Genomic DNA, 22,631 nt, shown 5'->3' with positions numbered 1-22,631 from the left:
ATCCCCTCAACTCCCCCCAAAGTGGATTAACTCGCTGAAATAAAAAAGACAATATAACATACATCCATCAACGTGGATGAAAAAGTGCAATATATTTATCTGTACAGTAATCTATTTATTTATTTATATATGCACCTTATTGCTTTTTTTTATCCTGCACTACCATGAGCTTATGTAACGAAATGTCGTTCGTATCTGTACTGTAAAGTTCAAATTTGAATGACAATAAAAAGGAAGTCTAAGTATGAAAAAAATAGTCAACAACAGAAGGAGATAACGTCCGCAGGAATCTACCACATAGTGAATTGACAGTTTTTGAAATATCTTGTGTGACATCATGCACAAAAGTGCACTTTATATGTTTTAAACTATTTTAGTGGCTTTCTGTACAAAAAGTGCACTTTAATTTAGTGTTGTTTTGATATGTCTTCTTAGTGACATCATGCACAAAAGTGCACTAATAGCTTATTGTCTTCATTAAATGCAAAATATATGCTGATCATTAAAACACCCACAATGCTAGGAGGAGGAAATGCAAAGATCAGTAGGTTGGAGTTCAAATCCCAGCCGAGTCATACCAAAGACTATAAAAATGGGACCCATAACCTCCCTGCTTGGCACTCAGCAACAAACGGTTGGAGTTGGCTGTTAAATCACCAAAATGATTCCCGGGCGCGGCGCCGCTGCTGCCCACTGCTCCCCAAGGGGATGGGACAAATGCAGAGGACAAATTTCACCACATCTAGTGTGTGTGTGACAATCATTGGTACTTTAATCTTTAATCTTAAACTACAAAATGATTGTGGCACTGTAATTAGCGTCTTTATTTAGAACGTTTGAAAGTTTTATGCACAAATGGCTGCCGTCATTGTGGCGACAAGGAGGCATGGATGGAATGACAGACGGAAGGAAAGGATCTTCCGTGCACCTGTCAACCTTTTTGGACTATCAGAAACAAAAATAGTAGAGACATATTGTCTTTCCAGTAGTGTAATTTTTTACCCACTTGACGAATTAAGCAACGATTTGAAGCAGGTTACCAAAAGAAGCCACTCTTTATTTCCTTTGGAACAATTCGAGCAAGGCTGCATTTTTTGCATCTGGATTGTTCCAGCGACGCGTCGAGTCGCAAATGGCGCCGGCATTTCCCAGAGTACGTTTTCTGTTGTGCTGGCTCAAGTGTTGGGTGCCATGACACGCAGGATATGCAAGTATATCCAGTTCCCTCGTACTCAAGGCGAAGTGAATGACACAAAACATGGCTTTTATGCGGTTGCTGGCTTCCCCAATACAATAGGTGCTATAGATTGCACTCATGTGCAACTTGCTTCCCCCTCTGATCAAGAACACACACATTCTTTGAATGTTCAAGTTGTGTGTGTGACTCAAAACGTGTGATTATAAACATTGTGGCAAATTATCCGGAATCAGCACATGACTCATTCATCCTCAGAAAAGTTTTTTTTTCAACTGAATTTTTGTTACTGATTTTTTTTTTTTTTTACAACAAATTATGCTGACAATTTAATTGAATGAAAACGTGTTGGCAAAATGTAGTGTTTTAAAATTCAGTGTAGAAAAATGTGCTGCTTCAAAAGGCAAGACTCACTTCTGGTGAATTAAGACTGAAGAAATCAATCCTGTCTCAGAACCAGCCAATGAGGTGTCAAGTTTGAAGTCACGTGACACGGGATTTGCAGAACGGCATGAAAAAGGCGGTTAACTGGGCTACCTTGGCACAATACAACGTACAAACCCCGTTTCCATAGGAGTTGGGAAATTGTGTTGGATGTAAATATAAACGGAATACAATGATTTGCAAATTCTTTTCAAGCCATATTCAGTTGAATGCACTACAAAGACAACATATTTGATGTTCAAACTCATAAACTTTATTTATTTTTTGCAAATAATAATTAACTTAGAATTTCATGGCTGCAACACGTGCCAAAGTAGTTGGGAAAGGGCATGTTCACCACTGTGTTACATGGCCTTTCCTTTTAACAACACGCAGTAAACGTTTGGGAACTGAGGAGACACATTTTTGAAGCTTCTCAGGTGGAATTCTTTCCCATTCTTGCTTGATGTACAGCTTAAGTTGTTCAACAGTCCGGGGGTCTCCCTTGTGCTATTTGACCCTTCATACATTTTCAATGGGAGACAGGTCTGGACTACAGGCAGGCCAGTCTAGTACCCGCACTCTTTTACTATGAAGCCACGTTGATGTAACACGTGGCTTGGCATTGTATTGCTGAAATAAGCAGGGGCGTCCATGATAACGTTGCTTGGATGGCAACATATGTTGCTCCAAACCCTGTATGTACCTTTCAGCATTAATGGCGCCTTCACAGATGTGTAAGTTACCCATGTCTTGGCCACTAATACACCCCCATACCATCACACATGCTGGCTTTTCAACTTCGCGCCTATAACAATCCGGATGGTTCTTTTCCTCTTTGGTCCAAAAACAATTTGAAATGTGGACTCGTCAGACCACAGAACACTTTTCCACTTTGTATCAGTCCATCTTAGATGAGCCAAGCGAAGCCGACGGCGTTTCTGGGTGTTGTTGATAAACGGTTTTCGCTTTGCATAGGAGTTTTAACTTGCACTTACAGATGTAGCGACCAACTGTAGTTACTGACAGTAGGTTTCTGAAGTGTTCCTGAGCCCATGTGGTGATATCCTTTACACACTGATGTGGCTTGTTGATGCAGTACAGCCTGAGGGATGGAAGGTCACGGGCTTAGCTGCTTACGTGCAGTGATTTCTCCAGATTCTCTGAACACTTTGACGATATTACAGAGCGTAGATGGTGAAATCCCTAAATTCCTTGCAATAGCTGGTTGAGAAAGGTTTTTCTTAAACTGTTCAACAATTTGCTCAGGCATTTGTTGACAAAGTGGTGACCCTCGCCCCATCCTTGTTTGTGAATGACTGAGCATTTCATGGAATCTACTTTTATACCCAATCATGGCACCCACCTGTTCCCAATTTGCCTGCTCACCTGTGGGATGTTCCAAATAAGTGTTTGATGAGCATTCCTCAACTTTATCAGTATTTATTGCCACCTTTCCCAACTTCCTTGTCACGTGTTGCTGCCATCAAATTGTAAAGTTAATGATTATTTGCAAAAAAATGTTTATCAGTTTGAACATCAAATATGTTGTTTTTGTAGCATATTCAACTGAATATGGGTTGAAAAGGATTTGCAAATCATTGTATTCCGTTTATATTTACATTTAACACAATTTCCCAACTCATGGAAACGGGGTTTGTAATAAACGTTTCAATGCGGCCCGCTGCACATTTTCAAACTATACAAATGATTCCAATGATTAGAATCTGCACTTCCTAGTGACATACGGGCTACTACGGTAACCATAGGAAGCTCTGCTTCATGCAGATCAGGCAGGAACAGAGTGGGCGGGGCTTGTTCACACAGCAACAAGCCGGATACGCAAGTGTCCGTTGGAGGCAGATTTCTACAACAAAGTTCTGTAGAAAAGTGATATATTGAATATGTGGATGTTTTTTAACTTTTGTGTTTATGTTACACCATGTTTGTTGCATCTTTTTTGATCTTGCTCGATAATAAAAGCTATCTATCACGGAGGTGATCTGGAAAGTCGAGCAACATTCATTTATTCTCTATATTCAGTGTTTTATTGTTCGTAGTTAATATTTTCAGTCCCGCATTCTGTATTTTCACGTACATTCTGAGTGTCTTATTCCAACTAAAATGTCATTCTGTTTTTGAGATGGTCTGTTACAACATTTTAGTATCAAACATTATTGTATAAGTATCCTTTTTCTTCATTTAAGCGCAGCAACCTCCACTGTTTAAAGGGTTTAAAGCAGGGGTCACCAACGTGGTGCCCGCGGGCACCAGGTAGCCCGTAAGGACCAGATGAGTAGCCCGCTGGCCTGTTCTAAAAATAGCTCAAATAGCAGCACTTACCAGTGAGCTGCCTCTATTTTTTAAATTGTATTTATTTACTAGCAAGCTGGTCTCGCTTTGCCCGACATTTTTAATTCTAAGAGAGACAAAATTCAAATAGAATTTGAAAATCCAAGAAAATATTTTAAAGACTTGGTCTTCACTTGTTTAAATACATTCTTTTTTTTTTTTTACTTTGCTTCTTATAACTTTCAGAAAGACAATTTTAGAGAAAAAATACAACCTTAAAAATGATTATAGGATTTTTAAACACATATACCTTTTTACCTTTTAAATTCCTTCCTCTTCTTTCCTGACAATTTAAATCAATGTTCAAGTAAATTTATTTTTTTTATTATAAAGAATAATAAATACATTTTAATTTAATTCCGAATTTTACCTTCTGTTTTTTCGACGAAGAATATTTGTGAAATATTTCTTTAAACTTGTTATGATTAAAATTCAAAAAAAAATATTCTGGCAAATCTAGAAAATTTGTAGAATCAAATTTAAATTTTATTTCAAAGTCTTTTGAATGTCTTTTAAAATTTTTGTTTTGGAAAATCTAGAAGAAATAATGATTTGTCTTTGTTAGAAATATAGCTTGGTCCAATTTGTTATATATTCTAACAAAGTGCAGATTGGATTTTAACCTATTTAAAACATGTCATCAAAATTCTAAAAGTAATCTTAATCAGGAAAAATTACTAATGATGTTCCATAAATTCTTTTTTTAAATTTTTTCAAAAAGATTCGAATTAGCTAGTTTTTCTCTTCTTTTTTTCGGTTGAATTTTAAATTTTAAAGAGTCGAAATTGAAGATAAACTATGTTTCAAAATTTATTGTCATTTTTTTTGTGTTTTCTCCTCTTTTAAACCGTTCAATTAAGTGTAAATATCATTCATTATTAATAATAACATAGAGTTAAAGGTAAATTGAGCAAATTGGCTATTTCTGGCAATTTTTTTAAGTGTGTATCAAACTGGTAGTCCTTCGCATTAATCAGTACCCAAGAAGTAGCTCTTGCCTTCAAAAAGGTTGGTGACCCCTGGTTTAAAGGGATCCAAGCACAAAAAGTAGACTACATGGCCTGTGGCGTGTGGTGCTGCATAGCCTGCCTCTTTGTAAGACGTATGTCACGTGACTTCAAACTTGACACCTCATTGGCTGGTTCTGAGACAGGATCAATTGCTTTTGTCTTAATTTACCGAAAATGGGTCTTTGCGTCTCACTTTTTAAAATGCTTAATACCTATTTAAGTGTAAAAAGACGTTAAGCCCTCCAAAACTTGTAACAGTGGTTCTAAAAACGTTTTCACCAAGTACCACCTCAGGAAAAACTTTGCTCTTCTTGTACCACTATAATGACCAACATTAAAATAGTTGCATAGTAGGCCAAAGTGTTCATTAAAAACAAGGCAGGGGTTTTATTGAAAGGCCTACTGAAACCCACTACTACCGACCACGCAGTCTGATAGTTTGTATATTAATGATGAAATTTTAACATTGCAACACATGCCAATACGGCCGGGTTAACTTATAAAGTGCAATTATAAATTTCCCGCTAAACTTCTGGTTGAAAACGCCTTTGGGAATGACGTATGCGCGTGACGTAGCCAGTGAAACAGAAGTATCCGTCCCCCATTATAGCCAATACAAAATAGCTCTGTTTTCATCTCATTATTCCACAGTATTCTGGACATCTGTGTTGGTGTATCTGTTGCAATTTGTTCATTGCATTATGGAGAAAGAAGCTGAGCAAGCAAAGAAGAAATTTGTCGGTGCGAAGCGGAGTATTTTGCGAGGGAAGTCAGCAACACAACACAGACGGTGTTTCATTGTTTACATTCCCGAAAGATGCAGTCAAGATCGAAGAACTCGGACAACAGAGACTCTTACCAGGATTACTTTGATTTGGATACACAGACGCGGTACCGTGAGTACGCAGCTGCGCTTCCAAACATTTGATTGCTTGCCCGTACGTGCGTGTCACGTACGTAACTTTGGGTAAATATATAAGCTTTATGAACCTTGGGTTAGGTGAACGGTCCTTTTGGGCTGAGTGATTGTGTGTGTTGTGCAGGTGTTTGAATTGTATTGGCGGGTTATATGGACGGGAGCTAGGAGCTAGCATAACAAACATCTAGGTGTTTGTTATGCGGGATTAATTTGTGGCATATTAAATATAAGCCTGGTTGTGTTGTGGCTAATAGAGTATATATATGTCTTGTGTTTATTTACTGTTGTAGTCATTCCCAGCTGAATATCAGGTCCCACCCGCCTCTCACAGCATCTTCCCTTTACTTGCACTTTCCTCATCCACAAATCTTTCATCCTCGCTCAAATTAATAGGGAAATCGTCGCTTTCTCTGTCCGAATCGCTCTCACTTCTGGCCGCCATCACTGTAAACAATAGGGAACTTTGCGGAAATGTTCAACTGACTACGTCACGCTACTTCCGGTAGGGGCAAGGCTTTTTTTGTCAGATACCAAAAGTCGCGATCTTTATCGTCGTCGTTCTCTACTAAATCCCTTCAGCAAAAATATGGCAATATCGCGAAATGATCAAGTATGACACATAGAATAGATCTGCTATCCCCGTTTAAATTTTTAAAAAAAATCATTTCAGTAGGTCTTTAACTATATTTAAGTATATTTGATATTTTCGGCCACTTTAACATTACACACAATTTGAACAGTTTGAATATAGGAAAATAAAACACCAAAATGGTCTACTTTAATTTTAACATGTGATCAGACGCATGGTGAAGCCTTGCTGATGAATGATGACCCCTTTTTGCTTTGAATGTGAGTCCGTTTTTATCTAAGATTGGAGTAAGTCGTTGCAAAAAAAAAAAGCCAAAGAAAACGCCAAACACGAGCAAAGTAGATTGATTGATTGATTGATTGATTGATTGATTGAGACTTTTATTAGTAGGTTTCACAGTGAAGTACATATTCCGTACAATTGACCACTAAATGGTAACACCCGAATAAGTTTTTCAACTTGTTTAAGTCGGGGTCCACTTAAATTGATTCATGATACAGATATATACTATCATATATACTATCATCATAATACAGTCATCACACAAGATAATCACATTGAATTATTTACATTATTTACAATCAGGGGTGTGGAGGGAGGGGGGGGGATATGGACATCAAGTAGTGGACATAGAGAGAGAGAGAGAGAGAGAGAGAGAGAGAGAGAGAGAGAGATCAGAAGGCATAAGAAAAAGAAAAAGTATCTGCATTTGATTGTTTACATTTGATTATTAGCAATCCGGGGAGGGTGTTAGTTTAGGGTTGTAGCTGCCTGGAGGTGAACTTTTATTGCGGTTTTGAAGGAGGATAGAGATGCCCTTTCTTTTATACCTGTTGGGAGCGCATTCCACATTGATGTGGCATAGAAAGAGAATGAGTTAAGACCTTTGTTAGTTCGGAATCTGGGTTTAACGTGGTTAGTGGAGCACCCCCTGGTGTTGTGGTTATGGCGGTCATTTACGTTAAGGAAGTAGTTTGACATGTACTTCGGTATCAGGGAGGTGTAGCGGATTTTATAGACTAGGCTCAGTGCAAGTTGTTTAACTCTGTCCTCCACCTTGAGCCAGCCCACTTTGGAGAAGTGGGTAGGAGTGAGGTGGGATCTGGGGTGGAGGTCTAGAAGTAACCTGACTAGCTTGTTCTGAGATGTTTGGAGTTTAGATTTGAGGGTTTTGGAGGTGCTAGGGTACCAGGAGGTGCATGCGTAATCGTTGACAAGATTTGCTGACGTGCCTTCTTTTAGAAGGATATTTGTCGAAGTAAAATGCCAAATAGCACAGCATTACTGGTGTTTGCATCAAAGGTTCAACTGTATTGACTTTGATATTTTATTGCAAGAAAATGGTCACCCAACAGTCATTCTTCACTAGCCCTGGTTTTGTCTGTTAGCTTAGAACTTCCGCATTCCTCTTTTTTTTTTTTGCTGTCTTCTAAACAGAAGAGACATTTTTACTGAAAAGAAAAAGGACTAATTTAATGTTGCTTGCCTTAAGGCTGGTTTATGTATATGAATGACCGTGATGACTGAGTGAAGCAGAAGGCCGCTACACCGCTGTAGGCATTCATGTTATAAAACAGATGTATTGTGCTGCCCTCTCTGCTAATTCAATGTGTTCAAGTTCTTTGTAAAGATCACATTCGGGCTGGGCAATATGGCTGAAAACTGCATCACAATTAGGGCTGCAACAACTAATCGATTAAAATTGATTATAAAAATAGTTGGCGATTAATTTAGTCATCGATTCAGAGACAATTATTTTATATTTTTATATTTTTTATTTATATTTTTTTTATAAACCTTTATTTATAAACTGCAACATGTACAAACAGCTGAGAAACAATAATCAAAAACAGTTTGGTGCCAGTATGCTGTTTTTTTTCAATAAAATACTGGAAAGGATAGAAATGTAGTTTGTCTCTTTTATCCGATTATTAATCGAATAATCGACAGATTAATCGGTTATCAAATTAATCGTTAGTTGCAGCCCTAATCACAATATGAGTGTTTTGTATCGGTCGATATCGATAACTATTGGTATTTTTATGGCCTATCGAAAATAAGGACCAGGACAAAAACATGTTAAATGTAAACATTTTTATTTCAAATTTACATTTGCTCTGACTATAATCCCCTCCGCTGTCAAGGCAGAAAGGAAAGGAGATGTCAACACAGCCCTGGAAAAAACCCAAATAACAATAGCTTAAAAAATTAAGCTTAAAAAATAAGGATTATGTAAGAAATTATTGATAAAGTGTAACAAAATAGTGCAAAATTTGAAAATGTAAACCGAGAACCCTGAGAAGAACTATTCAAACATTAAGCGCGGCGAAAGTGGCGTGGTATTACTGATTACGAGCGCCTTGGTCTGGCTACGGTCCATTTTAAAAAGTCTATAAACAACTGCTATACTGTTGATGTGGCTTTTTCTGTTTTATTAACAATTTATTTGGTCTCCGCAGCACTTATTTTTAGTTTCTCTTCTCACTCCATTCAAATAATTAACAGCGAGGGAGCAAGATGGTGCAACCAATCTTGGTAGTTGATACTAGAGATGTCCGATAAGGTTTTTTTTGCCGATATCCAATATTCCGATATTGTCCAATTCTTAATTACAGATTCCGATAACAACCGATATATACAGTCGTGGAATTAACACATTATTATGCCTTATTTAGTTGTGATGCCCCGCTGGATGCATTAAACAATGTAACAAGGTTTTCCCAAAATAAATCAACTCAAGTTATGGAAAAAAATGCCAACATGGCACTGCCATATTTATTATTGAAGTCACAAAGTGCATTATTTTTTTTAACGTGCCTCAAAACAGCAGCTTGGAATTTGGGACATGCTCTCCCTGAGAGAGCATGAGGAGGTTGATGTGGGCGGGGTTGAGGTGGGCGGGGGGGTGTATATTGTAGCGTCCCGGAAGAGTTAGTGCTGCAAGGGGTTCTGGGTATTTGTTATGTTGTATTTATGTTGTGTTGCGGTGCGGATGTTCTCCCGAAATGTGTTTGTCATTCTTGTTTGGTGTGGGTTCACAGTGTGGCGCATATTTGTAACAGTGTTAAAGTTGTTTATATGGTCACCCTCAGTGTGACCTGTATGGCTGTTGACCAAGTATGCATTGCATTCACTTGTGTGTGTGTGAAAAGCCGTAGATATTATGTGTCTGGGCCGGCACGCAAAGGCAGTGCCTTTAAAGGCCTACTGAAATGAGATTTTCTTATTTAAACGGGGATAGCAGATCCAGTCTATGTGTCATACTTGATCATTTCGCGATATTGCCATGTTTTTGCTGAAAGGATTTAGTAGAGAACATCGACGATAAAGTTCGCAACTTTTGGTCGCTGATAAAAAAAGCCTTGCCTGTACCGGAAGTAGCGTGACGTCACAGGTTGTGGAGCTCCTCACATCTGCACATTGTTTACAATCATGGCCACAAGCAGCGAGAGCGATTCGGACCAAGAAAGCGACGATTTCCCCCATTAATTTGAGCGAGGATGAAAGATTTGTGGATGAGGAAAGTGAGAGTGAAGGACTAGAGGGCAGTGGAAGCGATTCAGATAGGGAAGATGCTGTGAGAGGCGGGTGGCACCTGATATTCAGCTGGGAATGACTAAAACAGTAAATAAACACAAGACATATATATACTCTATTAGCCACAACACAACCAGGCTTATATTTAATATGCCACAAATTAATCCCGCATAACAAACACCTCCCGTCTCCGTCCATATAACCCGCCAATACAAATCAAACACTCGCACAACACACTCAATCCCACAGCCCAAAGTACCGTTCACCTCCGTAAAGTTCATACAGCACATATATTTCCCCAAAGTTACGTACGTGACATGCACATAGCGGCACGCACGTACGGGCAAGCGATCAAATGTTTGGAAGCCGCTGCTGCGTACTCACGGTACCGCGTATCCAGCTCAAAGTCCTCCTGGTAAGAGTCTCTGTTGTCCCATCTCCACAAGCATGCGTATCCAACTCAAAGTCCTCCTGGTAAGAGTCTCTGTTGTCCCAGGCCAATGGTAAAGCTTGACTGTCATCGTTCGGGAATGTAAACAATGAAACACCGGCTACGTGTTTGTGTTGCTGCAGCCGGCCGCTAATACACCGCTTCCCACCTACAGCTTTCTTCTTTGCTATCTCCATTGTTCATTAAACAAATTGCAAAAGATTCACCAACACAGATGTCCAGAATACTGTTGAATTTTGCAATGAAAACAGACGACTTAATAGCTGGCCACAATGGTGTCCCAAAATGTCCACTACAATGCGTGACGTCACGCGCAAACGTCATCATACCGAGACGTTTTCAGCAGGATATTTCGCAGGAAATTTAAAATTGCACTTTACTAATCTAACCCGGCCGTATTGGCATGTGTTGCAATGTTAAGATTTCATCATTGATATATAAACTATCAGACTGCGTGGTCGCTAGTAGTGGCTTTCAGTAGGCCTCTTGCAGACTGTATTGATATATATTGATATATAATGTAGGAAGCAGAATATTAATAACAGAAAGAAACAACCCTTTTGTGTGAATGAGTGTGAGGGAGGTTTTTTGGGTTGGTGTACTAATTGCAAGTTTATCTTGTGTTTTTTATGTTGATTTAATTTAAAAAAAAACTAATAAAAAAAACGATACCGCTAACTAAAAAAACGATACCGATCACTTCCGATATTACATTTTAAAGCGATAATATCGGACATCTCTAGTATAGAGTATATGCCATCAACGTGCTGGGGACTATCTGTTGGCAAAGAAACTTGCCCAGAGAGATGTGTTGATATTTCATGCTCATTTTTTTTGCTGCTTTTATCTGCCACACGTGGAAAGGCGGTCCATGAAAATAATGCATACATTAAAGCGGTCCCTGGTGGGAAATAGGTTGTACTTCTCCCTACGTCCGTGTACCACTCCGTACAGCGGCGTTTTAAAAAGTCATACATTTTACTTTTTGAAACCGATAATGTCCGATATTACATTTTAAAGCATTTATCGGCCGATATTATCGGACATCTCTAGTGATCACTTCCTGTGTTGCTCACCACATTGCTTCGCGAATTCCTGTTTCTTCCGACAAAGAAAAAAATATTTACTGACCACATTTTTTATTTGTATCGATTACATGTCTATCGCGATATATATTGATGTAGGGCTGGGCGATATATCAATACACTCGATATATCGCGGGTTTGTCTCTGTGCGATATAGAAAATGACTATCGTGATATTCGAGTATACGTTCTCACGCAGTTGCTTTTAGCTGCGGGGCATTAAACTGCGTGCGTTTCTCACTCTTTCCTGTCTCTCCTTCTCACAGAGACTAAAACAAGCGCACCTTCTTACATACGTCACATACTGTCACGTGAGCAACGTCACACGCTCCCGCGGAGCAGACAGGTAGCGACATGGTATCGTTAGCTGTGATGCTAACAGCTAACGGTGTGGTTTGAGTGGTGATACGAGAGAAAGAAGGTGAGGATCTGGCAACAAATGGAGGAATAATTAATTCCCAAGAAAAACAGCCCGGGGTCTATCGTCTGACGGTGGTTTGGCTTCAAGCGGGAATATGTCTTTACATGTCAACATCTCCGTTCGGTGCCACACCAACTAAATGCCGAAGCAACTATTTCCACATCAACACCGTAGGACAGGGGTCACCAACCTTTTTGAAAGCAAGAGCTACTTCTTGGGTAGTGATTAATGCGAAGGGCTACCAGTTTGATACACACTTCAATAAATTACCAGAAATAGCCAATTTGCTCAATTTACCTTTAACTCTATATTATTATTAATAAGGAATTATATTTACACTTAATTGAACGGTTTAAAAGAGGAGAAAACACGAAAAAAATGACAATTAAATTTTGAAACATAGTTTATCTTCAATTTCGACTCTTTTAAAATTCAAAATTCAACCGAAAAAAAGAAGAGAAAAACTAGCTAATTCGAATCTTTTTGAAAAAATTAAAAAAATAATTTATGGAACATCATTAGTAATTTTTCCTGATTAAGATTAATTTTAGGATTTTGATGACATGTTTTAAATAGGTTAAAATCCAATCTGCACTTTTTTAGAATATAAAACAAATTGGACCAAGCTATATTTGTAACAAAGACAAATCATTATTTCTTCTAGATTTTCCAGAACAAAAATGTTAAAAGAAATTCAAAAGACTTTGAAACAAGATTTAAATTTGATTCTACAGATTTTCTAGATTTGCCAGAATATTTTTTTTTAATTTTAATCATAATAAGTTTGAAGAAATATTTCACAAATATTCTTTGTCGAAAAAACAGAAGCTAAAATGAAGAATTAAATTAAAATGTATTTATTATTCTTTACAATAAAAAAAAAAAAATACTTGAACATTGATTTAAATTGTCAGGAAAGAAGAGGTATATGTGTTTAAAAACCCTAAAATCATTTTTAAAGTTGTATTTTTTCTCTAAAATTGTCTTTCTGAAAGTTATAAGAAGCAAAGTAAAAAAAAATTATGAATTTATTTAAACAAGTGAAGACCAAGTCTTTAAAATATTTTCTTGGATTTTCAAATTCTATTTGAGTTTTGTCTCTCTTAGAATTAAAAATGTCAGGCAAAGCGAGACCAGCTTGCTAGTAAATAAATAAAATGTAAAAAATAGAGGCAGCTCACTGGTAAGTGCTGCTATTTGAGCTATTTTTAGAACAGGCCAGCGGGCTACTCATCTGGTCCTTACGGGCTACCTGGTGCCCGCGGGCACCACGTTGGTGACCCCTGCCGTAGGACATATACTATTTGATATGCAGCTCATTTTTATGTGACACTTATTGAAATATCTTGTGTGTCATCATTCACAAAAGTGCACTTATAGTTTTTTTAAAATGTCTTTGACAATCTTGCACTTTCTGTTTTGGAAATGAATGAATGTTTGTGCCACTGCTTAATAACTGTTTAATAAATACAGTTTTGCTAAATTGACTTAGTTGTGATTTCCCTCTCTGCATGAAAGTTTAAAATGAGCATGTATTAATGCAGTATGAACAAGAATGTTTTAATGTAAACACATAGAATCATCATACTGCTGTGATTATATGTATCAAGTGTTCATTCAAGGCTAAGGCAAAATATCGAGATATATATATCGCGTATCGCGATATGGCCTAAAAATATTGAGATATTAAAAAAAGGCCATATCGCCCAGCCCTATATTGATGTAGTTTTATCACCCAGCCCTAGGTCACACTTCATAGATCAGCCTCATCATCAAATTGAGTCTGCTTTTACTGTTTTAAAAATCGCTATTCTCGTGACACTCAATCCCCTTTTTGTATCCACGCGTGTCAGGTAAAACGCTACCAGTGCATGTTCGGAGGCTGCACGAGGACGTACAGCACGGCAGGCAACCTGCGGACGCACCAGAAGACTCATCGGGGAGAGTACACTTTTGTGTGCAATCAGCAAGGCTGCGGCAAGGCCTTCCTCACCTCGTACAGCCTCAAGATCCACGTCCGCGTGCACACAAAGGAGAAGCCCTTTGAGTGTGACGTGCAGGGCTGCGAGAAGGCCTTCAACACTCTTTACAGGTGAGCTGCTTCATTTCAACACCATGTGGTCTTTAGCTGCTGTGTCTCTTTTCGAATTGTCACATTTTTCAACATCCCCTATTTTTCAACACTTTTGAATTTGTCTGAGGTCTTGCAAGGGTTGTACAAAACCAGTGAAGTTGGCACGTTGAGTAAATGGTAAATAAAAACAGAATACAATGATTTGCAAATCCTTTTCAACCTATATTCAATTGAATACACTGCAAAGACAAGATAATTAACGTTCAAACTGGTAAACTTTCCTCCAGAAGGTCTTATCTTTGTCCGTGTGATGTCAGACGAAACAAAAATTGAGCTGTTTGGCCACAATACCCAGCAATATGTTTGGAGGAGAAAAAGTGAGGCCTTTAATCCCAGGAACACCATACCTACCGTCAAGCATGCTGGTAGTAGTATTATGCTCTGGGCCTGTTAGCTGCCAATGGAACTGGTGCTTTACAGAGAGTAAATGGGACAATGAAAAAAGGAGGATTACCTCCAAATTCTTCAGGACAAGCTAAAATAATCAGACCGGAGTTTGGGTGTTCCAACAGGACAATGACCCCAAACACACGTCAAAAGTGGTAAAGGAATGGCTAAATCAGGCTAGAATGAAGGTTTTAGAATGGCCTTCCCAAAGTCCTGACTTAAACGTGTGGACAATGCTGAAGAAACAAGTCCATGTCAGAAAACCAACACGTTTAGCTGAACTGCACCAATTGTGTCAAGAGGAGTGGTCAAACATTCAAGCAGAAGCTTGTGGATGGCTACCAAAAGTGCCGTATTGCAGTGAAACTTGCCAAGGGACATGTAAGCAAATATTAACATTGCTGTATGTATACTTTTGACCCAGCAGGTTTGCTCACATTATCAGTAGACCCATAATAAATTCATAAAAGAACCAAACTTCATGAATTTTTTTTGTGACCAACAAGTATGTGCTCCAATCACTACATCACAACAAAAATAAGAGTCGTAGAAATGATTGGAAACTCAAGACAGCCATGACATTATGTTCTTTACAAGTGTACGCCTCTGCTTATTTCAGCAAGACAATGCCAAGCCACATTCTGTACGTGTTACAACAGCGTGGCTTCATAGTAAAAGAGTGCGGGTACTAGACTGGCCTGCCTGTAGTCCAGACCTGTCTCCCATTGAACATGTGTGGCGCCTAAAATAGCACAACGGAGACCCCCGGACTGTTGAACAACGTAAGCTGTACATCAAGCAAGAATGGGAAAGAAATCCACCTGAAAAGCTTCAAAAATTGGTCTCCTCAGTTCACAAACGTTTACTGAGTGTTGTTAAAAGGAAAGGCACAGTGGTAAAAATGCCCCTATGCCACCTTTTTTGCTACGTGTTGCTGCCATTAAATTCTAAGTTAATGATTATTTGCAAAAAAAATTACGTTTCTCAGTTCAAACGTTAAATATCTTGTCTTTGCAGTCAATTCATTTGAATATAAGTTGAAAGGCATTTGCAAATCATTGTATTCTGTTTTTATTTACCATTTACACAATGTGCCAACTTCACTGGTTTTGGGTTTTGTACTTCTAAATCATTCATTCTTGCCTCTATGGTGACTACATGTATTTTTAAGTGCAAAGCATTGTGCATAAACATCCCCTTGTTCAAGCAATTATTTAAAAAAAATTATCAAAATTGAGTGTCATTAAAGAGACAATGTTAACATTAGTTTAAGAAGTGTAAAACAATGAAGTTTAACTTTTACTTTCTGAGAAATAGTGCAATGGACATCTTATATCAGTTTGTAAAATGTTGTTTCTCTAAAGTTAACTAACAATTTAACTTTTAATAATGTAAATACCTCAAAAATTTATGTTTATCTTTTACGGGTGATGGTATATCTAGTACAGGGGTCGGCAACCCGCGGCTCCGGAGCCGCATGCGGCTCTTTGACCACTCTGATGCGGCTCAGCTGCATACTTGCCGACCCCCCGATTTTCCCAGGAGACTTATGGATCTCAGTGCCTCTCCTAGATAACTCCCAGGGCAAATATAATCCTATTTTCACTCTAATTACTAAATTAAGGGTGTGCCCTAATTGCACTGCAGTAATTGTTCTCAATAGCATTTACAAACAGCGTTCCAGCCCGGCCACATGTTGTATGTAGCTTTTACTTGCACACGTAGGAGACAGCAAAGCATACTTAGTCATCAGCCACACAGCTTACACTGACGGTAGCCGTATAAAACCACTTTAACACTGTTACGTTACAAATATGCGCCACACTGTGAACCCACACCAAAAAAGAATGAAAAACACATTTCTGGAGAACATCCCACCGTAACACAACATAAACTCAACACAACCAATACCCAGAATCCCATGCAGCCCTAACTCTTCCGGTCTAGATTATACACCCCCGCTACCACCAAGCCCCCCCCACACATCAACACCCCCCCCCCCCCCTCCGTGCGTCGGTTGAGCGGAAGAGTTAGTGCTGCATGGGATTCTGGGTATTTGTTGTGTTGTGTTTATGTTGTGTTACAGTGCAGATGTTCTCCAGAAATGTGTTTGTCATTCTTTTTTGGTGTGGGTTCAAAGTGTGGCGCTTATTTGTAACGTAACAGTGTTAAAGTTGTTTTACGTGAGCAAGCTGAAGCTGCATTCTACATGTGGTCGAGCAGGTACACTGTTTGGGCAGGCTGTAGAGGGCGCCAAAAGCAGTGCCATCACGCCCTGATATTCGGGAGTCTCCCGGAAATAATGAGAGGGTTGGCAAGTATGACGCTATCAAGCGCCATTCATTCAAAACTCGCGGGCCGCACTAACATCAAATTTCCATATTAAAGTGCATGCCGGTGCGTGTGTCTGAGACCCCTGGTTAACATAGCACATAGCACCTACTGAAATGATTTTTTTTTATTTAAACGGGAATAGCTGATCCATTCTATGTGTCATACTTGATCATTTCGCGATATTGCCATATTTTTGCTGAAAGGATTTAATAGAGAAAATCGACGATAAAGTTCGCAACTTTTGCTCGCTGATAAAAAAAAAGCCTTGCCTGTAGCGGAAGTAGCGTGACGTCACAGGAGCTAGTATTCCTCACAATTCCCCGTTGTTTACAATGGAGCGAGAGAGATTCGGACCGAGAAAGTGACGATTACCCCATTAATTTGAGCAAGGATGAAAGATTCGTAGGTGAGGAACGTTACAGTGAAGGACTTGAGAGGCAGTGATGGACGTATCTTTTTTCGCTCTGACCGTAACTTAGGTACAAGCTGGCTCATTGGATTCCACACTCTCCTTTTTCTATTGTGGATCACGGATTTGTATTTTAAACCACCTCGGATACTATATCCTCTTGAAAATGAGAGTCGAGAACGCAAAATGGACATTCAGTGCCTTTTATCTCCACGACAATACATCGGCGAAATGCTTTAGCTACGAGCTAACGTGATAGCATCGTGCTTTAACTGCATATAGAAACAAAAAAATAAAGGATAGAAGGAAGGATAGATATAAAATCAACAATACTATTAAACCGTGGACATGTAAATACACGGTTAATGCTTTCCAGGCTGGCGAAGGTTAACAATGCTGTGCTAACGACGCCATTGAAGCTAACTTAGCAACTTAGCAACGGGACCTCACAAAGCTATGCTAAAAACATTAGCTCTCCACCTACGCCAGCCAGCCCTCATCTACTCATCAACACCCGTGCTCACCTGCGTTCCAGCGATCGGCAGAAGGACGAAGGACTTCACCCGATGCGTTTGGCGGCCCGGAGACGTAGGAAGTCAAGGTGAGGTCGGCGGCTAGCGCGGCTAGCGCTCCAACAAAGTCCTCCTGGTTGTGTTGCTGTAGTCCGCTGCTAATACACCGATCCCACCTACAACTGTCTTCTTTGCAGCCTTCATTGTTCATTAAACAAATTGCAAAAGATGTCCAAAATACTGTGGAATTATGAAATGAAAACAGAGCTTTTTGTATAGGATTCTACGGGTACCATAACTTCCGTTACTCTGGCTTCGTCACGCGCATACGTCATCATACCGCGACGTTTCAGCCGGATATTTCCCGGGAAGTTTTAAAAGTCACTTTATAAGTTAACCCGGCCGTATTGGCATGTGTTGCAATGTTAAGATTTCATCATTGATATATAAACTATCAGACTGTGTGGTCGGTAGTAGTGGCTTTCAGTAGGCCTTTAAGCTTTGTATGTGGTGTTTTTCATTTTAAATTTAAAAAAATTTTTTGTGGCTCCCATTATTTTCTTTAATTTGTGAAACTTGCCAAAATGGCTCTTTGAGTGGTAAAGGTTGCCGACCCCTGATCTAGTAGCTTCTCATATTTTCAGTGGTGTGCAATGTTCGCGTTACCACAGGGCGTTTTCCCTCTGCGGCTGTGTGACTGATAGTTGGTAGAGATCTGTTTTTTTTTATAACGTGTAGTAAAGCCTTATTGTGTGTTTTTCCTTCGTTGTGTCATGAAAATCCGCAACTCCTTTATACACTCGCTTTCTCAAAGGTGTCGCAAACATGTGAGGGAGACGATAGATCTTTGTTGTTCTGTGCTCATTAACATTGGTTTGACATTGAACAGTCTGTATTTCATGCCTTTTAATGCAATCAAAGCCCACTCAATTTCTCTGTGCAGGCTAAAAGCACACCAGAGACTCCACACGGGCAAAACATTCAACTGTGAATCCGAGGGATGCACAAAGTACTTTACCACTCTCAGCGACCTGAGGAAGCACATTCGCACACACACTGGAGAGAAGCCATTCCGGTGAGCAGTCCCGTCAGAGAACATAAAGGACTTTTCCCTCAAATTGAGGATAATAATCCTCATGAATATTACATCAGCAGCGCTTCTTGTACGTCTGACACGATTTGTTCTTTGCCTCAAGGTGTGACCATGATGGCTGCGGCAAAGCTTTTGCTGCAAGTCATCACCTAAAAACCCATGTACGGACCCACACAGGTACGTTGTTTATTGGATCGTGTTTTCATTTTGCTAGCCAAATATTATATTTGTCTTGGGACTAGAGATGTCCGATAATGGCTTTTTTGACGATATCCGATATTGTCCAACTCTTAATTACCGATTCCGATATCAACCGTGGAATTAACACATTATTATGCCTAATTTTGTTGTGATGCCCCACTGGATGCATTAAACAATGTAACTTTACCATGAATTGATTAACGTGGACCCCGACTTAAACAAGTTAAAAAACGTATTCCGGTGTTACCATTTAGTGGTCAATTATACGGAATATGTACTGTACAATCTACTAATACAAGTTTCAATCAATCAATCAAAAACAATGTTTTCCAAAATAAGACAACAACTTCAACTCCAGTTATGGAAAAAAGTGCCAACACGGCACTGACATATTTATTATTGAAGTCACAAAGTGCATTATTTTTTTTTAACATGCCTCAAAACAGCTTGGAATTTGGGACATGCTCTCCCTGAGGTAATCCTGATACCCATTACAACTATAGGAAATACTATACTTTGACTTTCACAAAGTGCATTATTTTATTTTATTTTTAAACATGCCTCAAAACAACAGCTACAAAAACAACGAAGGCACACAGCTTCAGTCCAGAGTATACTAGAGCATACTTGCCGACCTTGAGACCTCCGAATTTGGGAGATGGGTGGGGGGTTGAGGTGGGCGGGGGCGGGGTTTGGTGGTAGCGGGGGGTGTATATTGTAGCGTCCCGGAAGTTAGTGCTGCAAGGAGTTCTGGGTATTTGTTCTGTTGTGTTTGTTGTGTTACGGTGCGGATGTTCTCCCGAAATGTGTTTGTCGTTCTTGTTTGGTGTGGGTTCACAGTGTGGCGCATATTTGTAACGGTGTTAACGTTGTTTATACGGCCACCCTCAGTGTGACCTGTATGGCTGTTGCATAAAGCCGTAGATATTAAGTGACTGGGCTGGCACTCAAAGGAAGTGCCTTTAAGGTTTATTGGCACTCTGTACTTCTCCCTACGTCCATGTACACAGCTGCGTTTTAAAAAGTCATAAATTTTACTTTTTTAAACCGATACCGATAATCTTGAAACCGATATTGCATTTTAAAGCATTTATCGGCCGATAATATCGGCAGTCCGATATTATCGGACATCCCTGCTTGTGACTTATGTTCATGTTTGATTTGGCTTCCTCCTTGCATGTATACCGTATATTACCAAATAGTAGCCCGGGCGTTTATTTCACAAAATGGGATCAGACCCCGGGCGGCTATTAGGACATGGGCGGTTATTTGCACAAGGCTTTTATTTATTTTTGCACCAGCCTGCACCAGGCCATTATTTGGTTACAATGGTTACTGTCCAGTATTTTTTTTTTCGTACAAAAAACTTTAAAATGTAAAAGCTATTGTAAACATACGAACAAAAAAACAAGAGTTCAACATGAGGTAGGCTATCAAAAGACAAGAGATCAACAAGGCCTCAACATGGCAGTAGTGCAACAATTGTCAAATAGAATACCAATACTAAAAATAAATAAACTTTTTAGATAAAGCAGCCTACCGGGAAAAATACAATTATGGTACCAAGTATTCAAGTATAAAACCCACCATCAAAACAGAACAATAATACTGTCACTTAAATAAAATACAGGCTACAGTACTCCAAGTTTTAAATAAAGCGGCATATGTGATGTATCCACTGACACAAATTAGCATCAAGGTCGTCGCTCACTTTCTTCCTACCGCCACCAGATAAGCTAGCCCGTTTTCCATCGATTGCCGACTGAGATAGTAGTTTTTTGTTTCCATTCTCGTACACGTTTCGGGTCAACTGCTGGCCACTGCCAAACCAGAATTCTGCTCCGCATACTTCACAACCGCTAGCTTGAACTTTAAGTCAAACTTTCTGTTCTTCTTCCCCCTTAAAGTATTCCCGTCCATCAGTTGTGGGTATCCCGTTCATTCAACTCACTGCTACTGTTGCTTGCCATGTTGAAACTTTTCCTCGTGGGTTTGTTGTTGTCGTTGAGTGTGTGTTACGCTATATGCGGTGACCCATTGCAATATGTTTATTACCCAGAGTCCCCACGTAACGTCTGCTGTTACCGTAATTACCAGAAATACTGCACCTTTGCTTTTCCTTTTAGCTTATAAATTGGGCTTAATGAAATCAATATGATTTTAATCAAAATTATGCAAACAACAGCCCATGGGCGGTTATTTGGACATGGGCGGTTATTAGGAAGAGGCGGTTAATTCACAAAATGGGGTCAGACCCCGGGCGGCTATTAGGACATGGGCGGTTACTTGCACAAGGGCGTTTATTTGGTAATATACGGTATATATTTTTTAATTAGAACAGCAGTCTAAACTTCAGACATAGAATTCGGTCAAGTGTTTATCCTATCCTAAGCTTTTGTTTGACATCCTTTTACAGGCGAGAAGCCTTTCAACTGTCCGAGTGATGGCTGCGAGAAGACATTCAGCAGCCAGTACAGTCTGAAGAGTCACATCCGGGGTCACGACAAGGGACAGTCCTTCAGCGTCACTCTCACTCACCCGCTGTCCGAAGTGAGTCACTTTGCATTTCCGCCACGACACGTTTTGTGTTGCTGTCGAGTCACTTTCTCACATACACGATGCAGTGCATCAGTGTTTTTAACAGTTACATCATGTTTGCATGACTCGGCTTTGCACACTGAAGAATTATTCACCGTTCATCTTTATATGGTTCCAGGATGCAAATCATTCACTGTGCCTCAGTGACTTAAGTCTGATCTCTACTGACTCTGCCGAGCTACGGGAGCATATTCACAATGTAAGTTGAGCTCAGCATAATGCACTCAGAATCATAACAATGTTTAACAAACCCACACACATGCACGGATGTCTTGCGTGTATTTACAAAGACTCATTCGTTAAGGCAGGGATGTCAAAGTCAAATACATCAGAGGGCCAAAAAAACACATTTTCTACAAGCCGAGGGCCGGACTGGTTCAATGTTTATTAAAGCATATTAAAATGATTGCACATAACCTATTGAACCAAGAACTAACACAGTGCACTGTATTTTATTGAATGATTAAATGAATAATTCAACATTTTTGTATGGCTCGGTCACTAATTTCAAGTGACATTTTTCAACAGGCTCACAGACAAAAACAAACTTCCTTTAAAGAGAAAACACATTGTTTTAAAAGTGGGACCCCAAACATTTACTGTGGGACCCCATATTTATGACTTGATGGGGTCCCTGCGACCCCATTTTGAAAATTCATAAAGCCTACACTGATGGAGAATTGGTGTGTGCAAAACAGCAGCAGGCGGCTGTGGTCTGCAGGCCGGGGTTTTTTTTTTGTGTCCTGTCCAGCTTCTCAGGCAAATCATATAGTTGATGTACAGTGTTTCCCATAAACTGCCAAGATACCTGTGGCGGTGGGGGCGTGGCTATGGGCGTGGTCACCATGACATCATCGAGTAATTTGCATAATTTACTACAATGATGTGATTTTTTCTAAAAAAGGCTCAAAAAATGTATACTTACTAATTAATAATAACAGTTTTGTTTTAAACGTCCATCCATCCATCCATTTTACAATAT

The 22,631-nt window shown here is 39.4% G+C and overlaps 1 protein-coding gene across 1 annotated transcript in view; it reads left to right on the top strand.

Annotated features, from left to right (window-relative positions):
* mtf1 (metal-regulatory transcription factor 1) overlaps nucleotides 1-22,631 on the top strand; it is a 45,809-nt gene that overhangs the window by 16,311 nt on the left and 6,867 nt on the right. Inside the window, exons 3-7 of the mRNA XM_062062359.1 lie at nucleotides 13,835-14,073; nucleotides 18,701-18,832; nucleotides 18,954-19,027; nucleotides 21,468-21,601; nucleotides 21,768-21,848. Of these exons, the coding sequence (XP_061918343.1) occupies nucleotides 13,835-14,073; nucleotides 18,701-18,832; nucleotides 18,954-19,027; nucleotides 21,468-21,601; nucleotides 21,768-21,848 (660 nt within the window). The remainder of the gene's footprint in view (nucleotides 1-13,834; nucleotides 14,074-18,700; nucleotides 18,833-18,953; nucleotides 19,028-21,467; nucleotides 21,602-21,767; nucleotides 21,849-22,631) is intronic.

The sequence above is a fragment of the Entelurus aequoreus genome, linkage group LG11 (genome assembly GCF_033978785.1).
Source record: "Entelurus aequoreus isolate RoL-2023_Sb linkage group LG11, RoL_Eaeq_v1.1, whole genome shotgun sequence".
In the NCBI taxonomy this organism is placed as follows: Eukaryota; Metazoa; Chordata; class Actinopteri; order Syngnathiformes; family Syngnathidae; genus Entelurus; species Entelurus aequoreus.
The sequence above is the reverse complement of the archived record's forward strand: the minus strand, read 5'-3'. Positions and strand labels throughout refer to the sequence as shown.